This window comes from Nyctibius grandis, chromosome 5, assembly GCF_013368605.1.
Source record: "Nyctibius grandis isolate bNycGra1 chromosome 5, bNycGra1.pri, whole genome shotgun sequence".
Taxonomy (NCBI): Eukaryota; Metazoa; Chordata; class Aves; order Nyctibiiformes; family Nyctibiidae; genus Nyctibius; species Nyctibius grandis.
Genome location: NC_090662.1, coordinates 56,299,299 through 56,321,125, shown reverse-complemented (window position 1 = coordinate 56,321,125; position 21,827 = coordinate 56,299,299). Strand labels below are relative to the sequence as shown.

At 36.9% G+C, this 21,827-nt stretch overlaps 1 protein-coding gene across 3 annotated transcripts in view; it reads left to right on the top strand.

Annotated features, from left to right (window-relative positions):
- Window positions 1–21,827, top strand: part of ANKS1B (ankyrin repeat and sterile alpha motif domain containing 1B) — a 465,181-nt gene that overhangs the window by 70,654 nt on the left and 372,700 nt on the right. For all 3 annotated transcript variants that reach the window (XM_068400458.1, XM_068400457.1, XM_068400456.1), the window contains exons 5-8: window positions 5,154–5,229; window positions 6,809–6,910; window positions 15,217–15,327; window positions 18,448–18,623. In XM_068400458.1, coding sequence (XP_068256559.1) covers window positions 5,154–5,229; window positions 6,809–6,910; window positions 15,217–15,327; window positions 18,448–18,623 — 465 coding nt within the window. The remainder of the gene's footprint in view (window positions 1–5,153; window positions 5,230–6,808; window positions 6,911–15,216; window positions 15,328–18,447; window positions 18,624–21,827) is intronic.

The following is a 21,827-nucleotide window of genomic DNA, read 5'->3' as shown; positions in this document are numbered from 1 at the left end:
AGTTTTATAATTGTAAATGCCTTAAAAACTTGGCCCCTTCTGCTTATCCAACTTTCATTTATCCCTGTTCGCCTTCCCTGTCTGTTCCAGTAATGATGGCAATTTCCATTGCTTATCACTGTAGTTCTTCTGCAAAGAGCTATGCGCCTTCCTTTTTGCTGTCACTATGTATGGAGGATATTCCATGAATCAATTTGCAAAGCTACCATTCCGTCATTCAGATTATGTCTGAAATCCATATCAAAACTATAGTAAACTGCCTATGAATAAGGACTAGACAAGTGACCTAATTACAAGCTCTTGCATATTTACATGGTTAAAAACATCTCTAATTAAAAAACCCCTTGATACTTTTACATGAGCCTGCAAATTGTATGCCAAGTTGATCTGTGTATCCTGGTGTTCCTAATGACAATGTCCTTCTGTCCTTGCTTGCTTTGTGTGTCCAGCTGTGACATTGTACCTGGATTTAGCTGTAAGCCTCTTGGGACAGGGACTTTTATTATATGCTTAGCACAATTTGTGCTCTAGTTCTAGTTATGCAAGCTAGAGCACAGGAAGTTCAACCTCAACATGAGGAAGAACTTCTTTACCGTAAGGGTTACAGAGCACTGGAACAAGCTCCCCAGAGAGGCTGTGGAGTCTCTGGAGACTTTCAATACCCATCTGTGTGTGTTCCTGTGTAACCTGCCCTAGATTGGTCCTGCTCTGGCAGGGGGGTTGGACTCAATGATCTCCAGAGGTCCCTTCCAACCCCTAACATTCTATGATTCTGATTCTCTATATTTGATATACAGAAAATTTATGCCAGGGAATCAATATATAATCCATTGATGCAAACTCAAGCAGACTTTAGCTCACTGTGTTCATAAAAAAATACCAGCATTTTTTGCATTTAATATCACTGTGGATGAATTTTCAAATATAATGGCAGTGTTCACTTTGCCAGGTGAATATGATCCAAGGCAATGAAAGCTTCAGGAAGTAAAGCAGTGAATATTGTCTATAAATCTTAAGTTTGCTCACTGTAGTATAGACAAGAGTATATTAGCGCATAGGTGCACCATTATAAGTGAAAAAGATTTACATAAAACCTCTAGTACATCTTAAATAATATATAGAAATTACTTGCAACTACAGTTTTAAATCCTTCCAAATTGTGTAACATGCTCTATTGCACCAGAAAAAAAAACCCACAACAATATTTCTATCTTCAAGTAGTCCACATGTACATTTACAAAGAGATATATATCTACTCAGCCAGTCCTCCAAGTTTCTCTTGGCCGTGTTCGTCCTGAGGCTCAGCATTTTCTCCATGTTAAAATGGAGTTTAGTAACTGAACCCTCTGGTAACAAGGACATTTCTGCATTCTAGACAGTTTTTGGGTCGAGGGATCTTATTCACTTGTTAGTTATTCACTATTACCATCAAATCCTGCCTAGAGCTTTTAAGATTTACGTCAGCATTCATCTTCATGACATCTCATGCAGGATTACACATCTGCATTTTATAAGTGTGCTTTAAATATCTGTATTCCCAGACTGATTTTCATTTGGTTTCATGGTAATATTTCCCCTCTTGCTCAGAAAATCACCTATATAGTGGACAGATCATTCCACTGTTTATATGGTGTGCCTTTCAAATTCCTCTTTTGAACAGACTGTTTGTAATATATATCTCATTTCTGGGATATGGCATTCATTAGCATTGTCTGATAGCTTGGCGTTTTAAAGCAAAGACTGCCCCGGAATTCAGGGCAGTGCAGAATGCCTGTAAAGCATTTCAGGATGATGTTCATATATGACAGGAAATATCACAGTAGAATAGACCAAGAAGCGAGAAAGTAAAACATAAAAAACCTAGCATTTGGCTTTGGGTTCCTCCCAACACTATGAATTATGTATGTAGGTGGCTTAAGATTCTCCACTCCCTTTATGCAGAGCAGAGCTTTGGTTAATTGTTATAGAACTATCTTCTGGCTCTCAAGTTGCCTTCAGATAGATTTGTTTGCCTTAGACATCTACAGAAAATTTTCTCTTCTTGTGTTAGTTTTCATTCCATTTTTTATGAGATGTATGCTTTCATCAAGGAAAATATTACTTGCCTTTCCTTCAGTGGGGAATTTTGATCAATAGAAAGAACTGCTGCCATTTCTGACAATTATCATATCAGGATCTTTTCCATCCCTTAACTGAGGAGTCTGAGGACAGATCCTCTTCTTTCTCCTCAAAGCTGTTGATTCAGCATGCCGGAACATGAATATTTCTCAGTCTCATATCGTGCCACAGCACTGGATTCTAGATAGCTTTTGTCACTAAAGTATGTCCATTTTTTCCATTAAAAAGGTTCCTTATTAATATTAATACAGAATGATCTCTACAAGTTTAGTCAAGATGCAGCTGGTTCCTATCTCTGCAGTTCATCCTCAGTGGGACTAAAATTTAAATCTCAGGCCTCCTATAGGGTTTGAACCTCTGTGGATTTCATTGTTAGTGTGTGTATTGCTACTTATTATCCTTGGCAGAATCACAGAATGGTTGAGGTTGGAAGGGAACTCTGGAGGTCATCTGGTCCAACCCTCCTGTTCAAGCAGGGTCACTTAGAACAGGTTGCCCAGGACTGTGTCCAGACAGCTTTTGAATACCTCCAAGGATTGAGACTGTACAAACTTCCTGGACAGCCTGTACCAGGGCTCAGTCACCTGTACAGCAAAATGTGTTTCCTTATGTTCAAACAGAACCTCCTGTGTTTCAGGTTTTCCCCATTACCTCTTCTGTCACTGGACACCACCGAGCCTGGCTCAGTCTTCTTTACACCCTCCCTTCAGATATTTGTACACATTGATGAGATCCCCTATGAGCCTTCTCTTGTTTAGGCTAAACAGTCCCAGCTGTCTCAGCCTTTCCTCATAGGAGAGATGCTCCAGACTCTTAATCATCTTAGTTACTCTGTCTAGTAGCTCCGTATCTGTCTTGTACTGGGGAGCCCAGAACTGAATAGAGTACTCCAGGTGTGGCCTCACCAGTGGTGAACAGAAGGGAAGGTCACCCCGCTTGACGTGCTGTCAACACTCCTCCTAGTGCAGCTCAGGATAGTTAGCTTGTTTGCTGCAAGGACACATTGCTGGCACATGTTCAAATATGACAGAATATGTTCAACCGTAGTGAATATGTTCAAATATGAGAGAGACATTCCTCTTTTCTCAAAACAGTGTGTGATCAGTTGTGATTGAGCCCCTGTTTTGGTGTTCTCTGGCAGGTTACCATGCCAAAATTCTCCCCATTGTGGCTTTTGAATTTTACCAGCTGTCTTTCCAAAATCAAATATTTTGGGGGTCAAAGCTGTACTTCACATCCTTGATGACAGGGAACTCTCTGTTAATAGTACCAGGTCCACCCAATAGTCTTGAGGTTTAGTTGTGTCAGTAAGTGACCAATCCAAAGGAAATACCATATCCACACAAATACCAAAGAAGATGATAGGCTGTGTCAAAGCCTTTTTCAAGATTGCTGATGTCAAGCCTTTTTCAGTAATCAGACCTATAGCTATCAGTGACTTTTCTGAGAACTGTTTTCATTCCCAGAAATTTCTGAGCTGCACCTTAAGCTCTGCGTGTACCTTTATGGTTCCACTATGTCATTGCAGAGTTATCCAGTGTTAAATTCAATTGCAGTTACGGGAAAACTCCTGTAGATATTTTTTGAGAAAAGGATTCTGAAACTACCTCTAAGTAGATCTGAATATTTAGACTTCTTGTTCAGAATAAGTATGTGAATGTTCATCTGGATTGCTTCTGAAAACAGAAAGATTAGAAATTGTTTTGAGATATGTATTTCATACGTATATTCTCTTACTGACTTCCTTCTCTGGACTTCCTTCTCTGGTTATACTGTTAGTATACCTGGTGTGCTGGATGTAAATGACGTTGGGCATGCTCTGCTTTATACGTCCATGTCCTAAGTATGAAGAAAGATAAAAAGTGAGTGTTCCTATAATGGACATAACAAAGAGTTTTCAGGCTCAATTGGTAGGGCATATGTACACTTACTGTGTGCTCACATCCCATCTCAAAATCTCTAATTACTTCTAAATATCCTGCCATTTCACCACTGTAACACTGGTGCATTCTGATACAGCTAATAAATAATAAATCACTATTTTATTTCAGAGTTATTTTTTTTATGTGTCTTTAAAGTCTTTCCACCATAGCAGGTGTGACAATGGTGCATTTGGATAAAATACAGAAAAACGAAATTCAAGCAGTAAAACTTTTAACATTTACCCATAAATAAAAAACACTCAAAATCTAATTTACTATCAAAAAAAAGGAGATGAGCCAGAGATTCAGTGAGATCTAGTAGTGCTTTAGCTAGTGCTACTGCTATTATATGGAAAGGCGTTCTGTTTAGTTTTTTCAGTAAGTCAGCAGTATAAAATACTAAGAAAATTAGCTTGTTAAGAGAGGTACTGTACCTGCTATTTGACCAAACGTCCATTCACAAAGAATTTTGTGTCACAGAAATCTGCAAAATCAGGTTCACAGACGTCTAAGGTAGAATTTAAGGGATCTAATCATAGGCATCTAATGCAGTTGGAGGTCCCTTAGGGTATCCAAGGCATCTGTATCGGGCAGATACGATGCAGATCAAATGTGAGCATCAACTGGAACATCAGCTGGAGGCCAGGTGGGGTATCCTAGGGCATCTCTCACTGTGCAACTGAATTGACCTTCTACGGTGTGATCCAGTTTCAGATTAAAACACCGAAGTGTAGATGTCCACATGTAAACTGGCTAACTCTGCTGAACAGCTATGTTCCACTGACAGTGTTGACTAGATTTTCACTGCCTATAATAGGATTTTAGAAATTTTACACAAATGCAGGCTTGTTAATTGGGAGTTGTATTACATCCCTACTATATTTTCTTATGTAGTTATTAATTTTTATAGTAGAACTGACAGCATTTACATTGTTATCTTGAATAATAATAAAAAAATTATGGTAGTATTTGTTCTTGCCCATTCAATGTTTTTTATGTGTAGATAAAATAGAGGGAAAAAAATAAATACTTATTTTTCTAAATGTATTCTTTTCAAAAGGATTAATCAATATTTTAATTTGCATTTTAAATGTCACAATTTTTTTTTTCTAGACAGAAAAAGGGAGCGCACTACATGAAGCAGCCCTATTTGGAAAGGTGGAGGTAGTACGCATTTTGCTTGAAACAGGTAAATCTAATTTATAGGAAACACTGAACAAATGTCCTTAATATTCCTAATCTGGTATATGTCTCCTCAAGTTTTGGTTATACAAATTACTGTTATCTTTCTCAGCCTTTGCAAATCTAATCAATCACATGTACCTCTCCTTAAAACAGTGTTCTTTTAGAATAAGAAATTACTATACACAGAGAACAAAAGGAATGTTTTCATTAAGACTCAGAAATTCCATATGACTCATTGCATGCTACTATATTCTGAGAATAAATGTATTCTGAGAACAAAATGGCTACATAAAATTTTGTTATTCACTCTGAAAGACAGCCAAGAATATTCTTTGATCTAGAGGCCAGAAGATTCATCTTCACATTTATTTCCCTCACTTAGCTATTCCTAACAAACACACCATCCTGCTTCCTCCTTCATTTCCTGGATAAACTTTGAGTGCCTGTGAAGAAAGGGGAAGGCACTGTGTCTCCAAGAATTGCATTTGTCCTGAAAGGATAGGAGAACAGGGATACAGAGTCCCAACAAACCCATCTACTATGTAATAAGAGTTTCAGAATTGTTGCAGGTAAATTGCTGATCTAAACAACTATCTTCTCAGACAAATAAGAAGACCAATGAAAATGAAAATATCTAGAAATTACTTCTCTGAGATATATGAACTTCCATTACACTGAGGGATCTCATTGATCTTTATTATCTGTGCTTGTGGGGTTATGTATTGCAAAAGAAGATATGTCCTGCTCACAGCTCCTCATCTGATCTCAGCTAGCGCATACCTGGTCTGAAATCTATTTTCAGAAAAAAATGTCCTTCCAAGATGCTTTCCTGTTTGGATGAATAAGAAGGAGTCAGAAAGGGTTCTTCACCTGCCCTCAAAAAGGCAGGGCTTTTTTATATTAGTTCACCTAAACAAGGAAGGACTGGAGAACAACACACAAACATAGGAAGCCCTTAGACAACAGATAAAGAAAGCTTCATAGATTAGTACACATTATAGCCTCTGCCAGAGTACAATTGTACAGGTCAGTGAAGTAAAATCTTCACTGTGAACTCCTTCAACCCAAAATGGGTATTTCAGTCTACTCAGAGCATGAATTTTGAACATGAAGTGCAAAACATTTGAGGTTAGTAACTTTTTCAGTATTGCTCCCAAAACGCATACTGGTACTATGCACTAGAAAATCCCCAATGAATCAGAGCAGTTTGGGGAGAATTAGAATTCAGGAATGTAGGAAAAGCATTCAGAGAAGTTCTTGATTTTATAAAATATTATTTTCAGGATGGCTGTTTCTTAGGAACAATCTGTTAAAATAATCCCAAGTTTGGTTTAAGAAGCTTACTTTATATCCCTGTGAGTTACAGAAACATAAAAACAATCCATGACAGCATCTGAATTTTAGGCTGCTCAAGCTTTTGACAGAAACGGATGCTGTACTTCAACTATAACACAGCTGTTAATCTGGTACAGTTGTAAAACCGCTTGCATTCAATTTGCCAGATAATTGAGTCTGATATACCACATTTATAATCAGAAGTACTTGGGGTTAAAAATTCTACCACAGATCATTTTCTTTTTCAGGAATTGATACCAACATAAAGGACAGTTTGGGCAGAACGGTTTTAGATATTCTTAAAGAACATCCATCTCAGCAGTCACTCCAAATTGCGGCTCTACTTCAAGGTAAGCCATATTCCGGTATACATTTGTTAGAGAAAATCAGAATAGCATGGAGGAATATTAAGATATATAGTAATTTCTACTCTTTAAATATTTCATTATACAAAAGAGTAGTCTTTTGAATTAAAAAGACAAAATTCTTGTTTGATAGATACACAAAAATAAGTGGTTGAACATATGAATTTCAGAGTAAACCCTTTTTTACTTTCTGTCAATAGACCTTAGCATGGTGTGTTACTTATAGTTCCTCTTTGTACAATCTTCATTACAAAATAACTTATTGTAATATTTCACTGCAGTTCCATTAAATTGTGATGGTCAACTACTATTGATATGCTTGATTTGTTCATAAATAACAACTATGACTGAAAGATGACAACAAATTTTCAAAACATTTCATTACTTTTTTCTCATTTTCCCTAAATTTCAAAAAAAATTAAAGCAGGCAGTAATTCTTGTCATTATAGCAGAAACAATATAATTTTGTTTTCAATAAGTTTGTTCTCATTCCTCATGTTACTTTCATGGTGTAAGACTGATAGAACTCCATTGTTTACTTCAATTTTTTACTCTAGAAGATGGCAGTAGAGTGATTAAACATGAGCTAGTACATAACTCAGTGTTAAACATCATTCCTTGTCTTCTATGGAATTTGTTCCCTGCATTTTCAGATTAGCCTTTCATTAACTGTGTTTGACAGAGGAGTTACCTGCAGGTATCATTGCTACATCTCCACCTGTATTGATTATTCTCATCTTTAAATAAGCCATTTTAATCAGTTCGGTGTTGGTTCTACATAAGAACTAGTTCATGCTTCAGTCTCCCACATAACTGTATTTCATAAGAATATTTCCTAGAGAAAATGAGGTCATGTGGCCACACTGTGTCCTTTAGGTTTTCTTTTCTGAAAAACTTCCAAAGTTGTTAGCCACCTTCAGTAGTTTTCCAGTGAAATGATGGACGAAGATACAAAGTTCCTATAAGTATGATGAAAATTTTACAGGTTGGAGGAGAAGTATTCTCTTAAGGTGCACATTCATGTTATAGCTGAACTGAATTAACAGCTTGCCTTGAGGTCTCCCTCTCTTCCTCCTTCCTATTTTCTTTTTCCCTTTCCCCCATTCTTCTCCCCTACTTCCAGCTATACAGTTTCCTTCCATATTTCCTGCTTACAGGAGACTGCAAAGTGATCTGATTCTGTTAATGAACCAGTAATATATAAAATATATACTTTATTATATTATCTGTATTTAATAGTATGTAACAATAATAAAAAATAAGATTATAATTATATAAATATACATTTGTTTGTGTTAATGAACTTGCCTCCTATGTGATTCAGGTCCTGGAGTTAGCTCTGTCTCAGGTAACTGGCAGAATGTGCATCAAAAAGAGGGGAGGAAGAAATGGGTGAGGGAAGTAGGACTTACCCCTGTCAGTGGAAGGGAGTTTCTAATTTGACTCAGACTGTATGGTGAAACTTCAGCCTTTATGTCTTCACTGAGCTGCAGCATGAACATACCACTATGTAGAGGAAAAGAGGGTTAGTATCATCCTGAAACTTCTTCAGTGGCAAGAAAAGGGTTGGTCAGAGCTTCCTCTTTCTTAGACATCCAAATCAATCATCCTTCAGATATTAATCTAAGATTCATTTTAATGTCCCATCGCCAACTAAACTAATTTTCATTTTAGTATCTCTACATTGTTCCATTTTCTCCTTAGTGTGATAACCTTGCAGTCTCAGCCCCACTGATTAACAGAGTTTCTTCAAAGTACCCTTGCTATATGAAAAATAGAGTACCCAAACCCCTCTCATGGGGTTGTCATGTTGATAGATCAGTATCTGCCCTCAGTTTTTACCACAAAAAAAGAAATACATCAATTTCAAGGGTTGTTGGTGCTTTGACTTGCAATCTTTTTCACATGTATGCCTTGAAAATATAAAGACGACTGCGTAGTAGTTTCAGCTCATATTAGTATGATAAAACTGTGCTTGTAATGAGCAGCTGTTTATTTTTGCTCTGTCTGACTTATAGTCAGAAGTGATGCACAAGGATGGAAAATGTTTACAAAAATGCCATTCTGAATCTTAAGAAAACCTGAAGAGCCCCTTCAGAATTCCCTTGTGAAACCCACTGAGATTCTTTTTCATCAGCAAAGGGCTCACTGAAGCTTTAATCATCAATGATAAAGTTTGAACTGTGAGCTGAAGTTGAAAAATAAAATCAGGAGTGGCAGGATTCAGTACTAGCACTGCTGATGATGCAGTAGACCTACCCTCCTCTGACAAGCCAGTTGAGTATACCCTTCACTGAAGTGTGGGCATTTATCCTGTTGTAGCTGAAAAATCAGTGAAGCATTGGGATTTTGGGAAACCTGATTGTACTGTAATTGAGTTCAACTTCAGTGGGTAATGAATTCCATGCAAAGAAAAGGCAATTGCTGAGAGTTAGTGGCTTCCAAATACATTCCTGTTAAAGCTCCTGTCTTCAGATGATTGTCCAGAAAGTTTACATGTCTTCTTCATGTAGACATATAGAAAAAAGAAATTAAATTAATGGCATCAGACAATTACTGACCAGATTTTGTAAGTTTTTTCCTAAGTTTTTTCTTTATGCAGACATAATGGCATTGAATTGATTCTTTCAGTTTGTTGCCAGGGTAGAGTAAGATTTTATCACCTAGCATTCTCATTTTTACCATTTCCCCCTTGCATTGTTATGAGTGTTACTGTACAGTTTATAGTATTATCATAGCGTAATATTTTTCCCTGCCACAAGACATTAGCTTTCAAAATATAAAACAAAGGCTAAAAGATGCATATAAACAGACTGGCAGAAACAGACAAGGAAATAACATGACTGGTATTACTGCTGGGCCTGATAGGTAGTGTTCTGTCCTATATGCAGATGGGTAACAGAGTTGTAAGAAAAGTTTTGAAAGAAAATGAGTTGGTTTTGAGGATATTTATGAGAAACTTCTTTGAAGAAGAAGAAAGTAATGTATGTCTTCAGAAGCAGTTCATGGAGGCAGTAATACTAAATCTGTTCAGCTGATATTAAAACCTACAGGACTGATAGCCTCCTGCAAATGAGGCCTCCAGAATTTAAGAATTGTGGATAGAAGTTTCTATTGGTGTTCTCCCTTTTTTAAAGAATATTTACAAAACTACTTTTTACAGATTATAGGTTAAAAAGAAACAAAACCTCTTGCCAGTGAAGTTTTAGAAGTTATCCTAGTGTTTTTGTTATCTTTACATCTTTTCTCACTATCCTGAGAAAATGGTAATTGAAGTTTCTGCAAAAATATTTTTTTTTGTGTTTGCAAAGTCTGCCATCTTTTTGGAGATTTTGGTGCATTATTTGGTAGAAGGAAAATAAATAACAAAAGCACTTTAAAGAGGAATGTGAAAAAGGCTGAGTAAATTATACAGCATCTGAATGTTTTTTTACTGCCTGTTAATTATAGATGGAATTATTAGAAATGACAGTTCAAGTTTTAATTCTTTGTCATTCATATATGTCCCGTCATTTTCTGTGTCTTGCTCGGGTCTGAGTTGCACTGAACTCAATGAAAAATACCTATTACATTTTAGATTCTTTATGTGGTGATGAAGAAATAGATGGTTAGGCATTATGTACTCAAACAGCGGAGAATTAGAATACCGTGCCAAGTAAGGCCAGTCTACTGGATGCATTTTATGGGTGTAGTGAAACAAGAGCATTCAGTGCTGAAGCAGTTAAAAGTATTGGCACTTAGGGCTTTATAATTAGGCATTGAAGATAAAAGGGATGTTGGCAAGGCTAGTAGGTCTAAAATTAAACCGACCAGCTGTGTTTTAGTTTTAGCACATGTGAACGTGACGCAGGTGCATGCTATATACCATCTTTCAACTCTTTCTCCACAGCCCACTATGCTCTCTATTAGAACCTTGCTCTTTTACTATTTCTGGAAGCAGAGTTCTTGTTATTATATAAAAAAGGATACAGTAGATAAACAGATGAAAAATGACACAAGCCCTGGGGAGACACAATAAGCTCTGCTGCATAGACAGTATGGAGGGAGATGTAATGGAAAGCTGTTTCCTCTCTCTTCTGCTGGAGCTGCTTAAGAACCTAACATTGTTTGTGCACATTACTGACAAGTAGATCTTCCATTCCCTTGAGTGCAGGAGGCCAGCCTCACTGGTAGGATGGAGTAAGTTTCCAGTCAAGGATTTAATTACAGCTGTGAGGGATGAAAAGTATTGGGATCTCAATCCCCCTTTGTTGTTTTTTCTCTGGGGACTTCTCAGCAATATTTATAGGCTATTGTGCAAAAGCTGTAGAGTATTAACTATGTTTACGAATTAATTTAACTGCTGTTGTTTTGGGACTGAAAGTTTAGCTGTGCCCTTACCTATCTCAGGACCATAGCAGTACTTGAGTGCTTGTTTCTGTTTTATCTTCCCTGAACGTGCACAAAAGTCTCCTTATGTGCCTATAACTTAAACATCTGCTGATTTCAGGTTTCTCTGGGATTAAGTCAAACTTCAGTCATTCAGAATTGTCCTCTGAAATTTAGGAGGCTGGTCAGCCCAGCCTGCGTCTCAGCTCAAGTCTGTCACCTTAGCACACCTGAAGGTAGTTACCAGTCAGTTTTCTGGGACTGCTGCTGCTGTAAAGAGAAGAGGAATTGGGTCATGAAGCCTCAGGTGGGTTGGGGATCACTCCTTGCCAGGGGAGTAAATGAGCTGTTTTGGGAGGAGCTTTTAGAAAGCTCATGGGCTGGGGCAGGACTCAATGGAGCTGCAGGATCCTCAGCCAGAAGCTGCGAGAGCTCTGGGGAGGGCAGAGGGTGCTCTGAAGATTGCTGCCCTTCAGGAAGACATGGAGAGAAGGAGGAGTAAGGATCCCTCTGCAGGGACAAGGGCTGGGGAGGGGAGTGGTTTCTAAACCAGTTTTATTTGTCCGATCTAGTTACTTGTAAAGTCTTCTCTTTGAAAAGGTGCACGTTCAGATTTTTATTCTAACCAAATTTGGCTTTTTTAAAAAACCTTTTCTTCTGTTTAGGGGAAGTCATACTAGGCAGGAACTCTGTGCAAATCCACCCCATGGCACAGCCAAAGTAGGCTTTCAAAACAAAAGGGAAAGGAGCTTATAATTAATTTAAAAAAAAAAAAAAGTAATTTGTTTTTTTTTTTCCATTAAAAGGAAAAATAAAAAGTTCTCTGAGGCTAATGTAGCCATTACTCTAAAGCTGAGGTTTATAAATAAAGCAAAAATCTTGAGTCTCTCACCTTAACCTAGAGGAGCTGAAGTTAAAACAAGCTGTATGCTAGAACTTGAGCTTTTACTGCCGCTGGAAGTTCCACAGCAGCTCCAGCTGACCTGGGCCATGTTCTCATCCTGGCTCTGGCCACTCTGCACAGAGGCATCTGTGTTTCCCTGCTTATATGTTAACGCTTTCTCTTCTGCTTGGCTTTGGCCTAAACAGAATAACAGAAAATGAGAAAGCTGGAGTTCTGGCAGTTTGAACTTTACAGTGCTTGTTACCTCCTTGGGTTCATATGCCCCACCGCTCTTATTTCCACTATTGTATGACCACTTTTATGCTATTACTTTTTGTGCACATGGCCCTATTTAGATTGAGTGGGGCTATGTTAAAATCAGATAACCATAGAAAAGGATGCTACTAAGCAGGCAAAGTTTTTGAGATTCTTAGTATTAATCCTCACTGAACTATAATCTGCTGTTTGCGTCAACAGAAGTAAAATACTCCATTGTTCCCAAACCAATATGGTAAGGAAACATCTCTGAAGTGTGTATTAACATATACTTCCTTCACCCCTTACATGCTAGTCATGCTGGCTGTCTTTGAAACATGGAACAGGATGATAGTAAGCTGGTGAAGGAAGCATTATGAATCTGACAGGTCGTGTCCCAAACAACCTTTACTCTCCCCTGTCATAAGAATGACAGGCTTTTCTCTAAACTCTGTGACACCACAGATGGGGAAACTGTTCAGGTTGTTAAGTGGTGTAATTGACTAAGGTTGGCTTTGTTCTGAATTATCTTTCTTTTTTTTTTGAGGAAAGTGATAGAATCCAGAGCAGCCTCTCAAGTACACCATAGTCAGTGCAGATGATCGTAACAGTATCATCTTTTTCAATACATTTGGGCAGGCTTTGAAGATGAATTTCTAGCCAGCTTCAGGTGAATAGAATTCGGTTGCTGGTGGAAGCATCCACTGCTTGTGTGTACTTTGCCTTTGAGTCTTGACATAGATCACCTGTTTTGTATCTGTTTCCTTGGTAATATTATGGGTAAGTATACATTTACCTAGACTACAAGCCTCTCACAACTGAGTCCCTGTCTTTATTTGTCTTGTACATATCCGGTAGAATTTTCAGTAGTATAAAACTAAGTTAGGATTAGAAGTCCCACAGAATTCCAGAGTTTTAAGGGTTGCACTCTTACAAGGATGTCACACTTGGCCCGTTCTAAACCTCTACACCATACCTTGTGCTGAGCCTTTTGTAGAGGTTTTCTGGAAGAAACTCTGCAGTTTTTAAAATAAGTATTTGAGATTTACATTGAACACGGGATTTCCTCCTCAGAACGAGTCTTCAGCAGGTAGGTGCATTGGTCTGAAAGTGGGGCCTTACAAAGAATAAAAATAGAGTATTATTTTAAAACCACAATCTTATATTAATATTGGACAGCAAGGTTAAAGTCCTCCACAATCTCCCCAGCATTTCCTTTCCTAGTAATATCTGTATTGATCCAATAATTTTAACACTCCTTCCTGGTAGAACTTCATTTTAGGTTTGCTTTTGGACAATTGCACAATTATCAAGCAAATATTTTCAGGCATGAATTCCTTTTTTCCTTTTATTTTTCTTTGGGTCTAGCTTCCTTTTAATTTTCCTCCATATTGCATGTTAACTTGACAAATAATATAGCTGACAGAGCTGCAAAATGTTCCAGAGCATTTTGTCATGCTGCTGGTTTTCTCATGGTCTCCTATAGCTCATCTTTGCTTCTTTGCTTTCAGCACTACCCAAAAAAATAGAAGTGCCCATTTTCATATGAAGAAATGTATGACAGATTATCCAGAGGAACATTGCCAGCCATCAAACTTAATATATTGACACCTTCAAATCATACATTCATTTAAAAAAGCCCAACAAACTGCAAAGCATTCTGAAACTGCATGCTGTTCACTGCCATTTCCAGTTTCATTTTCTCAGATGTCTATTTTACCACAGATTGTATTTGGGTTTTGGGATTTGTTATTTAATCAGGAATAGCAGCAAGCTAAACAAGTGTGTTGTAGACTGTAGAAATTAAATCAGGGAGATTTCACTTCCCAGAAACTCTTTAGCCCTTCAGTGTGTTATTGGTGAAAGCAGTTATTGTAATTTGCTTTTGTGTGTGTTGCAACATGTACTGTTGTGGTTACTCTCTGGTGTCAGAAAAAACTTGTTTAGGCAACTTCATAAAATAAAGAAAATGCAGATACAGAATAACTGCCTCAACTGAGAACCAGTCATTCTACTGGGAAAAAAGTGCCACTATTGCATAAATTAATTTCTAATTTATTATTTAATTTTTGTCCTACGATAACATTTATTAAGGTCTTGGTGTTCCATTGAGCTAGCCTGTGTACAAAAGCACATGACAATAATGTATATATTTACACAAAAAGAATAGTAATGAAATTGAAGGTTAGCATATTCATCATTCCACTTTTTTCTGTTTTTATAAACATCATCACGAACGTGGGACAAGGGAAGTTTTAAGGAGGAAAAGCACAAAAATTTTAGAACACTGCTTTTTAGATGGCTAGTTTTAACTAAATTTTTGAGATTGCATTCTTTTTTCTCATGTACTATTTCTGTGTTGCAAGCAGAGTATTTGGGTTTCTTAAAAGTATCAATATATGTACTTATTGGGAACATTCTGAATATCTTGACTAAAAAATCTTAACAAATTTAGAGCAAAAGAAGACTAAACAGTAATAATATAATGGAACAGTTACATAGATAGTTCAAGGGAGACAGGAAAAACACAGGGATAGTCGCAACTCATTACTCTTATAATGAGATTTCTGTAACGGTTTCAGCAGATTGAAGAACTGGCCATTATAGCATTTTGTAATACTTTCAATAAATTATTGCCTTGCAGCAGTGTTTATGAATAATTACAAGGTTGTAATATGAAAAAATGGAAAGGCTTTAATGAAAAATGAAGTAGCAAATATACTTTTGATTGGAATAAACCCCCTTAATTCAGGAGTTTAAGTATATATGTATCTTTAAATCGCAGAATATATGGAAACAGGAAATGCAAGTATTTCAGAGGAACGCCCACTGGAATGCGCAGAACATCAGTCTTGCATTTTGTCCCCAGAAGTTCCTCCGTCTCTGAAGGCTAAAAGTAAATACATGTGCTCTGTGAATACAGAAACTGTACTGACCTTCTCTTTAATATCAAAATTATGTTGCTAACACATTCATACAAACATATGAAATGAAAAGGACACATTAAGAGAGTTATTGATATTGAGAAGCTTTTTTTTCACCATGAATTACCTATCTTGACTACATACACTGTAATCCATGTCATATAGGAAAGCAAAGAACTATATTCTCAGAAAGGAAAAGTCACTGATTGGATTACAATGTATTACTTTATTTGATCTTAAATCTTTTTGATTTATCTGTATTTGACCTTACACATTTCATAATCAAGTAAAAGAGAAGGATACTAGATATGTCGAAATACTGGGCAGGCATTGTTCACATTCAAGTTAAAGATTGAATTTACTTTATCTTTCCCAGTGAGCACCTCTTCCAGTTGTGTTACATTTGGATGCGTCTTTCAAAGATCATATGTGTACTGCTCTTCCATTCATCTTCTAACATATCTTTCATATACCGTGGCTATCACTGTTGTGTGCACGTGCTTTCATCTTATGTTCTGATTCCCCCTTTACACACCACAGCCACTGAAATAGGGCACTTCCTGAGTGTGATGGCATCCTGCTCTTCCATGAAAATCATCCTCCTGTAGAACCAAACCTGACTTCTGCCTTCTGTAATCATCCAAACTAAATGTAATTGACTGCTGGCAAATAACTAAGCTTCTCTTCTTTTTGTTGCATGGGTTTGTTTTTGTTCTTTTGGTTTGGTTTTTTGTATTTTTTTTTAAACGCCTCTACAGGGAGAGTTTTCATTCATGAGAAAACTAAGCTTACTGCTGCATACCAGATTATGATCTTCATGGTGATAGTAAACAAATGCTCTAGTTCCATTCATGTTTCCCATTGGGGTACTTAACAGGCATATGGTCTATGAAGATAAATAGTTCCTTTGAGATTAGTAGAATCATTAAGTCAACTACCCTATGCAATAGAAATGTCTGTCCTGGAATTAAGTAGTAAATATTTTTAAAATATGTTTTACTTCTTAACGATAAGGTCATGATCTCACGTTCCTTGTTTCCACTTTCAAGGTATAAATACTATAAAATGTGCTAGCTGGTTTTTGTTTGTCTATTGTGTAATCTGATGGTAAAGGAAAGAAATTGTACTTGATTGTGCTTCCTATCCATCTGTCCGATTGTCTCTGACAATCTAATTTCAAATAATTTAAACCAAATTTGGAAGAGGGGTAGCAATATCAATTACCTTTCTGTGACTTTCATGAAAATAGGTAGCAAGACAGAGGAGAGAGACCTTAATTAGTACCTGCACTGAAAGAAATGAGCAAAATTTGTCTTTTATGTATTCGTTCTGGCAGCAATCAGCCAGCCAGTTAGCATACGCTTACTCACAGGTCAGTCAGCACCCATGCAGTTCCGTTTTTTTCACACAGGATTCGGATTCATTCTTGCCCAGTAAGAAATATTGCGGGCCATATGTGGGAGAACATGGGATTGGGGACATGAACATAATACTGTAGGAAAAAGTAGTCCTGTTTCTTTTTAGGGCACTGTATCATAATTTCAGAATAGTTAATATTCTAAAATTAATATTTAGGTATTTTACTTACAATTTTTATTTATTATAATATTAATCTGGAATAATTTCAATTTTCTAATCAAAAAGCAGAATATAAATAAACTTGATTATATCTTTGTTTAGTTTACAAGTTTTGTGCAAAGTTACCATTGACTAAGAATAACAAGAGTTTTGAATGCAAAATTTCTGTTACTTAAATACCAAAAGGCAATTAGAGGCTTTTAATTAACAACTTCTGTTCTTGGCTCTGAAAATTTCAGTCATAACTGGACATAGTTGTAATTTAAAAAATATTTTAGAATATTTATGTTTACCTAGCATAACAAACAGTGACTATGAAGAAAAATGACACAAAAAGAGCTCTAGACCAAACATAATCTTATCTGGGGCTTCTTTAGTTACGTGAATATATATATGTGTGTTGTATGTAAGCTGAGCTTAATATACTCACTCTGGTTTTCCTTGTCATTATTTTATTCCCAAAGGTGAAGTAAAATGGAATTATCTCTGTATTTTATCAAATCTAAGGGCTGTAGTTTCCAAAAATATCTCTCTTGTAAACCAAGCCAAGAGAAGGGGTTTCCTATTTGCCCCTGGAAAAACTTGGCTTTCACTCACATTTTCATTGCTATTACTCAAGGCAGCTGTGTAACACATATGCAATAGATTATCAGAACCTAATGCAGTTGTTCATTACAAGTAGCTTTTTACTCTATGGAGGTCTTGCTGCTGCCAGTGGGCTATTTGCAGAAAAGTTAGCACTTGATGAGATTGTAATACTTCTAGTTTTTCTAACAGTGGCCCTCAGTTAGTACAGACATATAAAGCCCATTGTCTTACTATTTTGGTAAATTTCTTAATTAAAGATATCTGATAAATTAAGGAGAAAACATGAAGCACAATGCAGAATGCACTAAACATGGGGTTCTGATAGACTGCTGTAGGGAGGCATGTTTTAAACTTGTGGGTTTTGCCCAGTATATCCTTCCACCATTCCATTTGATCCTGGGAAAGTGAGCAAGAATTGTTTACAAAACATAGCTGCTTTAATGGGACAGATGTGCATTCTTGGAAACTCAGTTCCAACATACTTGCTGTTTATGAAGCCTATGTAGTGTATTAATTGATCACAGAAGCAAGCATGAAGCAGATGCAGAGTATGGGACATTGATTTTGTACATTTGTAGAAACTTTCCTTTCTTGGGTTAATTTTACGTTCTCGGATAGTTGCTATTTCTAGTGAATTTTCAGGATTAGAAAACAGAGAAAGGGTAAGTATGTATTGTAATTCATCCTAATTAAATGCAAGGTATAGAGGAATGTAGAAGTATGTAGATTACCTCCAGTGATTCCCATTCTGGAATGAGATGCCATTATTTTTGGGGGGATAATTGTGCATGAAGATCACTGTTTAGATGATAAGGCATGGAATATAACAGATACTCAATAAAACTTAAAGAATGTGCATTTCCTTTTTAGGCATAAATTACCCCTGGTATTCTAATTATTGACTAATGGTGTGTCTGTTTTTAAAGGTGAAGCTGTGACTGGAGAATTATCAAAGCTCTTAGATGAAATCAAATTGTGCCAAGAAAAGGAATACTCTTTTGAAGATCTGTCTCATACAATATCAGACAATTATCTGGACAATTTTAGTAAAGTATCAGAGGAAGAACTTATGACCAGTGGAAGCCAAACCAAGCTTAATGTAGTAAGTAAGATGGGATACAAAGACAATGTGTTCAGTTATATCTGCTTTATTTATGGCACATTCAAGAAAGAAACGTACAAGAGTGAGAATAGTACAAGTCTAACATTATAACGGAAAAAAATAATGTAGCATGTGCCCCTTACAGATCTAGAATTTAATATTTCCCTTATTTTACAAAGATATTGCTGACCACACCTCAGAATGGCTTTTTATGGCACCACTAATATGACCACAAGTTCAGGTTAGTTGTTCTTTTGAGCATGAGAAGTGCAAGGAAGGGTTTTTTAAGAAATCAATTAAAATCAGTATGCTCAGTACTATAGCAGAAACTAAATCCTTGCAGAATCTGATCAGAAGTGCCCCCCGAAAGAAGCAGCTAAGCCTCTTCAGTTATGATTCTTATACTTTTTATTATTATATAGTTTCCTAGTAGCCTAATGGTATTAAAGACTGAGTTTCCAATCCTGAAAATTGTTGTGATGGTGATACTTCAGTGGTTTCCAACTATAGTTGAAAATATGACTTCATTACTACTAATCCTGTGAATAAAGTGCTCCAGGATTCATTTTTTCTTTACAGTGTAATAAGCCTTTTTTTTTTTTTTTTTAAAATTGAATTATCTTCCTCAATAAGTAAAGTAAATGGGATTGCCCAGGGAATAAAGTAGAGAAGAAAAATGCTAAGTGCTAAATTTCAATTAATGTTGTTTATAAGTTAAGAAAAATTATGCTCTCTCATGTGGTAAAAAAACATGTCAAGTTAAGGACTTTTATGTTCTAGAGGATTTATTACAATATACGTAGACAGAATGAGATCTATAAAGATGGTTAGCTGCCCTGAAATGTGGTAGATACTTTTGTAAAGCCCTTCTAGGTGTTTGAATGATTAGACACATAACCCATATGGAAGTCAGTCTGAACAAGGTACTGATCCCATTTAAGCATTTTTATACATCTTTCTAGCCTCTCTCTGTGTTTAGGTGCTAAGTGCTATTTAAGTCTGCTCAGCTGCTGTTTTGCAGAAAATGTAATCCATATAATTCTGTCTACTCAGACTGAAATTTTTACAGACATGAATGAAATACAATGTGAATAGGATGTATTCAGGCACTAAATCTGTAATTTACTTGTAGCAAGCAAATACAAAGGTAAATTAGGCAATATGTTTTTTGATATTTCAGCTATTTGTATATTGAACTGGATGTGAAAACAGATCTTCAAAAATGGGGACTGTTTAAAGCATGTTGTGGTGCTCTCCTACTAGTGCACCCAGCTTGCTTTCAAAGAAAGCTAGAATCAGTATGATGGGTACACACTCCCAACATGAAGTTGGGATGCAGGGCAGAGCACATTTTCCCCTAGAGCAAACACAACTATACAGGCCCATATGGAGAGGACTCTTTGCTGTGATGTGGGATTTTCCTGTTTGATCTAAAACATCCGTTTCATTTTTTAAAGTATTTTAAGGTCACTCAGTCTGTTCGGTTGCTACCTGGCTGCCTTGCATCAAAAAAAGGAAGTTGCTCCCAGTTTTGACACAGAGTCTTTTAGTTTAGGGAATGTGCTGCCTTCCTTTAGTGTGTAGAATCCCTGTATAGTGCATGGATGATATGAAAACCCACACATGCTGTAAGGAGCCATCAAAGTGTGATCAGGAAGAAGTACTAAAATGAAGAGACATGTTTAGCTCTGAAAATGGGTGCAAAGCTGAATGCCACCAAAGTACTCTGGGGCAGGACCAGCAAGCATGGTGGTGGAAGAAATGTGACAGTAGGGTGACGACTGAAGAAACTTAAAAGAACATTTATGTATAAGAATGTGGAGATAGAGAAGAGTGGAGACATATATAGATATGGAGAGTCAGAAATAGATTCCTTGGATATGTATTAAAGAAGAGAAAGATTCTTCAAGCTTTTTCTGACTTTAGTTTTCTCCTCCCTGGGAAGCTTCTGCAAAAATCTCAGTAGACTAGGTGGGGTCTTCTCTGTTATTCGTTGTTGACTATGCCAGCATCAGCTCTGAAGAGATGTAGAAGTCAGGTCCTTGGTAATGTGTCAGATGATGCAATTTTCTGAACAAATATTGTTTCCAGAGATGATGACTGGTGCAGGCTTTTCAAATTCTTCTGTAGTCCAGTGATCTGAACAGGTTCCAAAACTGAAGTTGTGACACTTTGTGACCCCTGGGGAGATTCTGCAAAGGAACTGGCTGCTAGAAGGCATCTGCATTTTTTTGCATCATACTATTGTTCAGAGAAATAGGAGGCCAGGACTGAGGAATTTCTCTTTGGAATAGTAGCTTATGGGTCAAAAACTGAAGTTGGGTCAAGGAGCCTCAGGAGCCACCTCCTGAGGCTAGCAGGGGCACATGAAAGAAAGCATCAGGAAGCAGAGTGTGCTTCAAAGTGGTTTTTTTTTTTTTTAACAACTGGCTCTTTTGAAGAGGGCCAAATCACCTGTGGTTCTGCTCTGACTAAAATAAGTTTAGATTGATTCAGGACTGCAGAAGGGAGTGTCTGTCTAGCTAGGATCCACAGCCTGGAATTCTCTCCTGAATCTAAGTGCCAACCTCTTTTATTTGAAAGGGCAGGGCTCACTGTTTTTGTTTAGTGTAAGGGTGGTGGAGATGCCTGCTTTTTAATGCAGTAACTTAACAGTAAAAGGCTTCATCTGGAAAGTGGGAGAGTGGTGTTCAGTTCTCTCTATGTCATAAGGGTGGATTTTGACATTGCATTTATAGTCCCCCAAATGAAAGAACCGAGCATTAGCCTGTTGATCCCCTCCAGTATTCTTTCTGGATTTTACGACCACTGGAAAAATACCAGTGCAGTCCTGAGAGTAGGACTTAGGACTCCCTATTCACTAGCAAATTCTGTTCCTTTTCTGGCATCAGATGTCTTGCATTATTTGTTGCTCAGTGATACAGCACCTATAGAATACTACGTTTTATTTTGAAGAAGTTGTGGATTGGAACTCTCTTAGGCCAAGGAATTGAATCCATTCTTCCATTTGTTGAGTTATTGGAAAATTAGTAGTCCAACCACTTAGCAAGTTGTTCTGATATGTTTCGACTAATGGACTTCCTTCTTTTTGTCAAATTTTGCATTGAAAACAGTACACATTACATAATATATTTCTGTTGACAAGGTGTGTAACGTGTGATGTAAGGCATTAACAAAACCCAAGGTTTTTTCTTTACAGTGTAA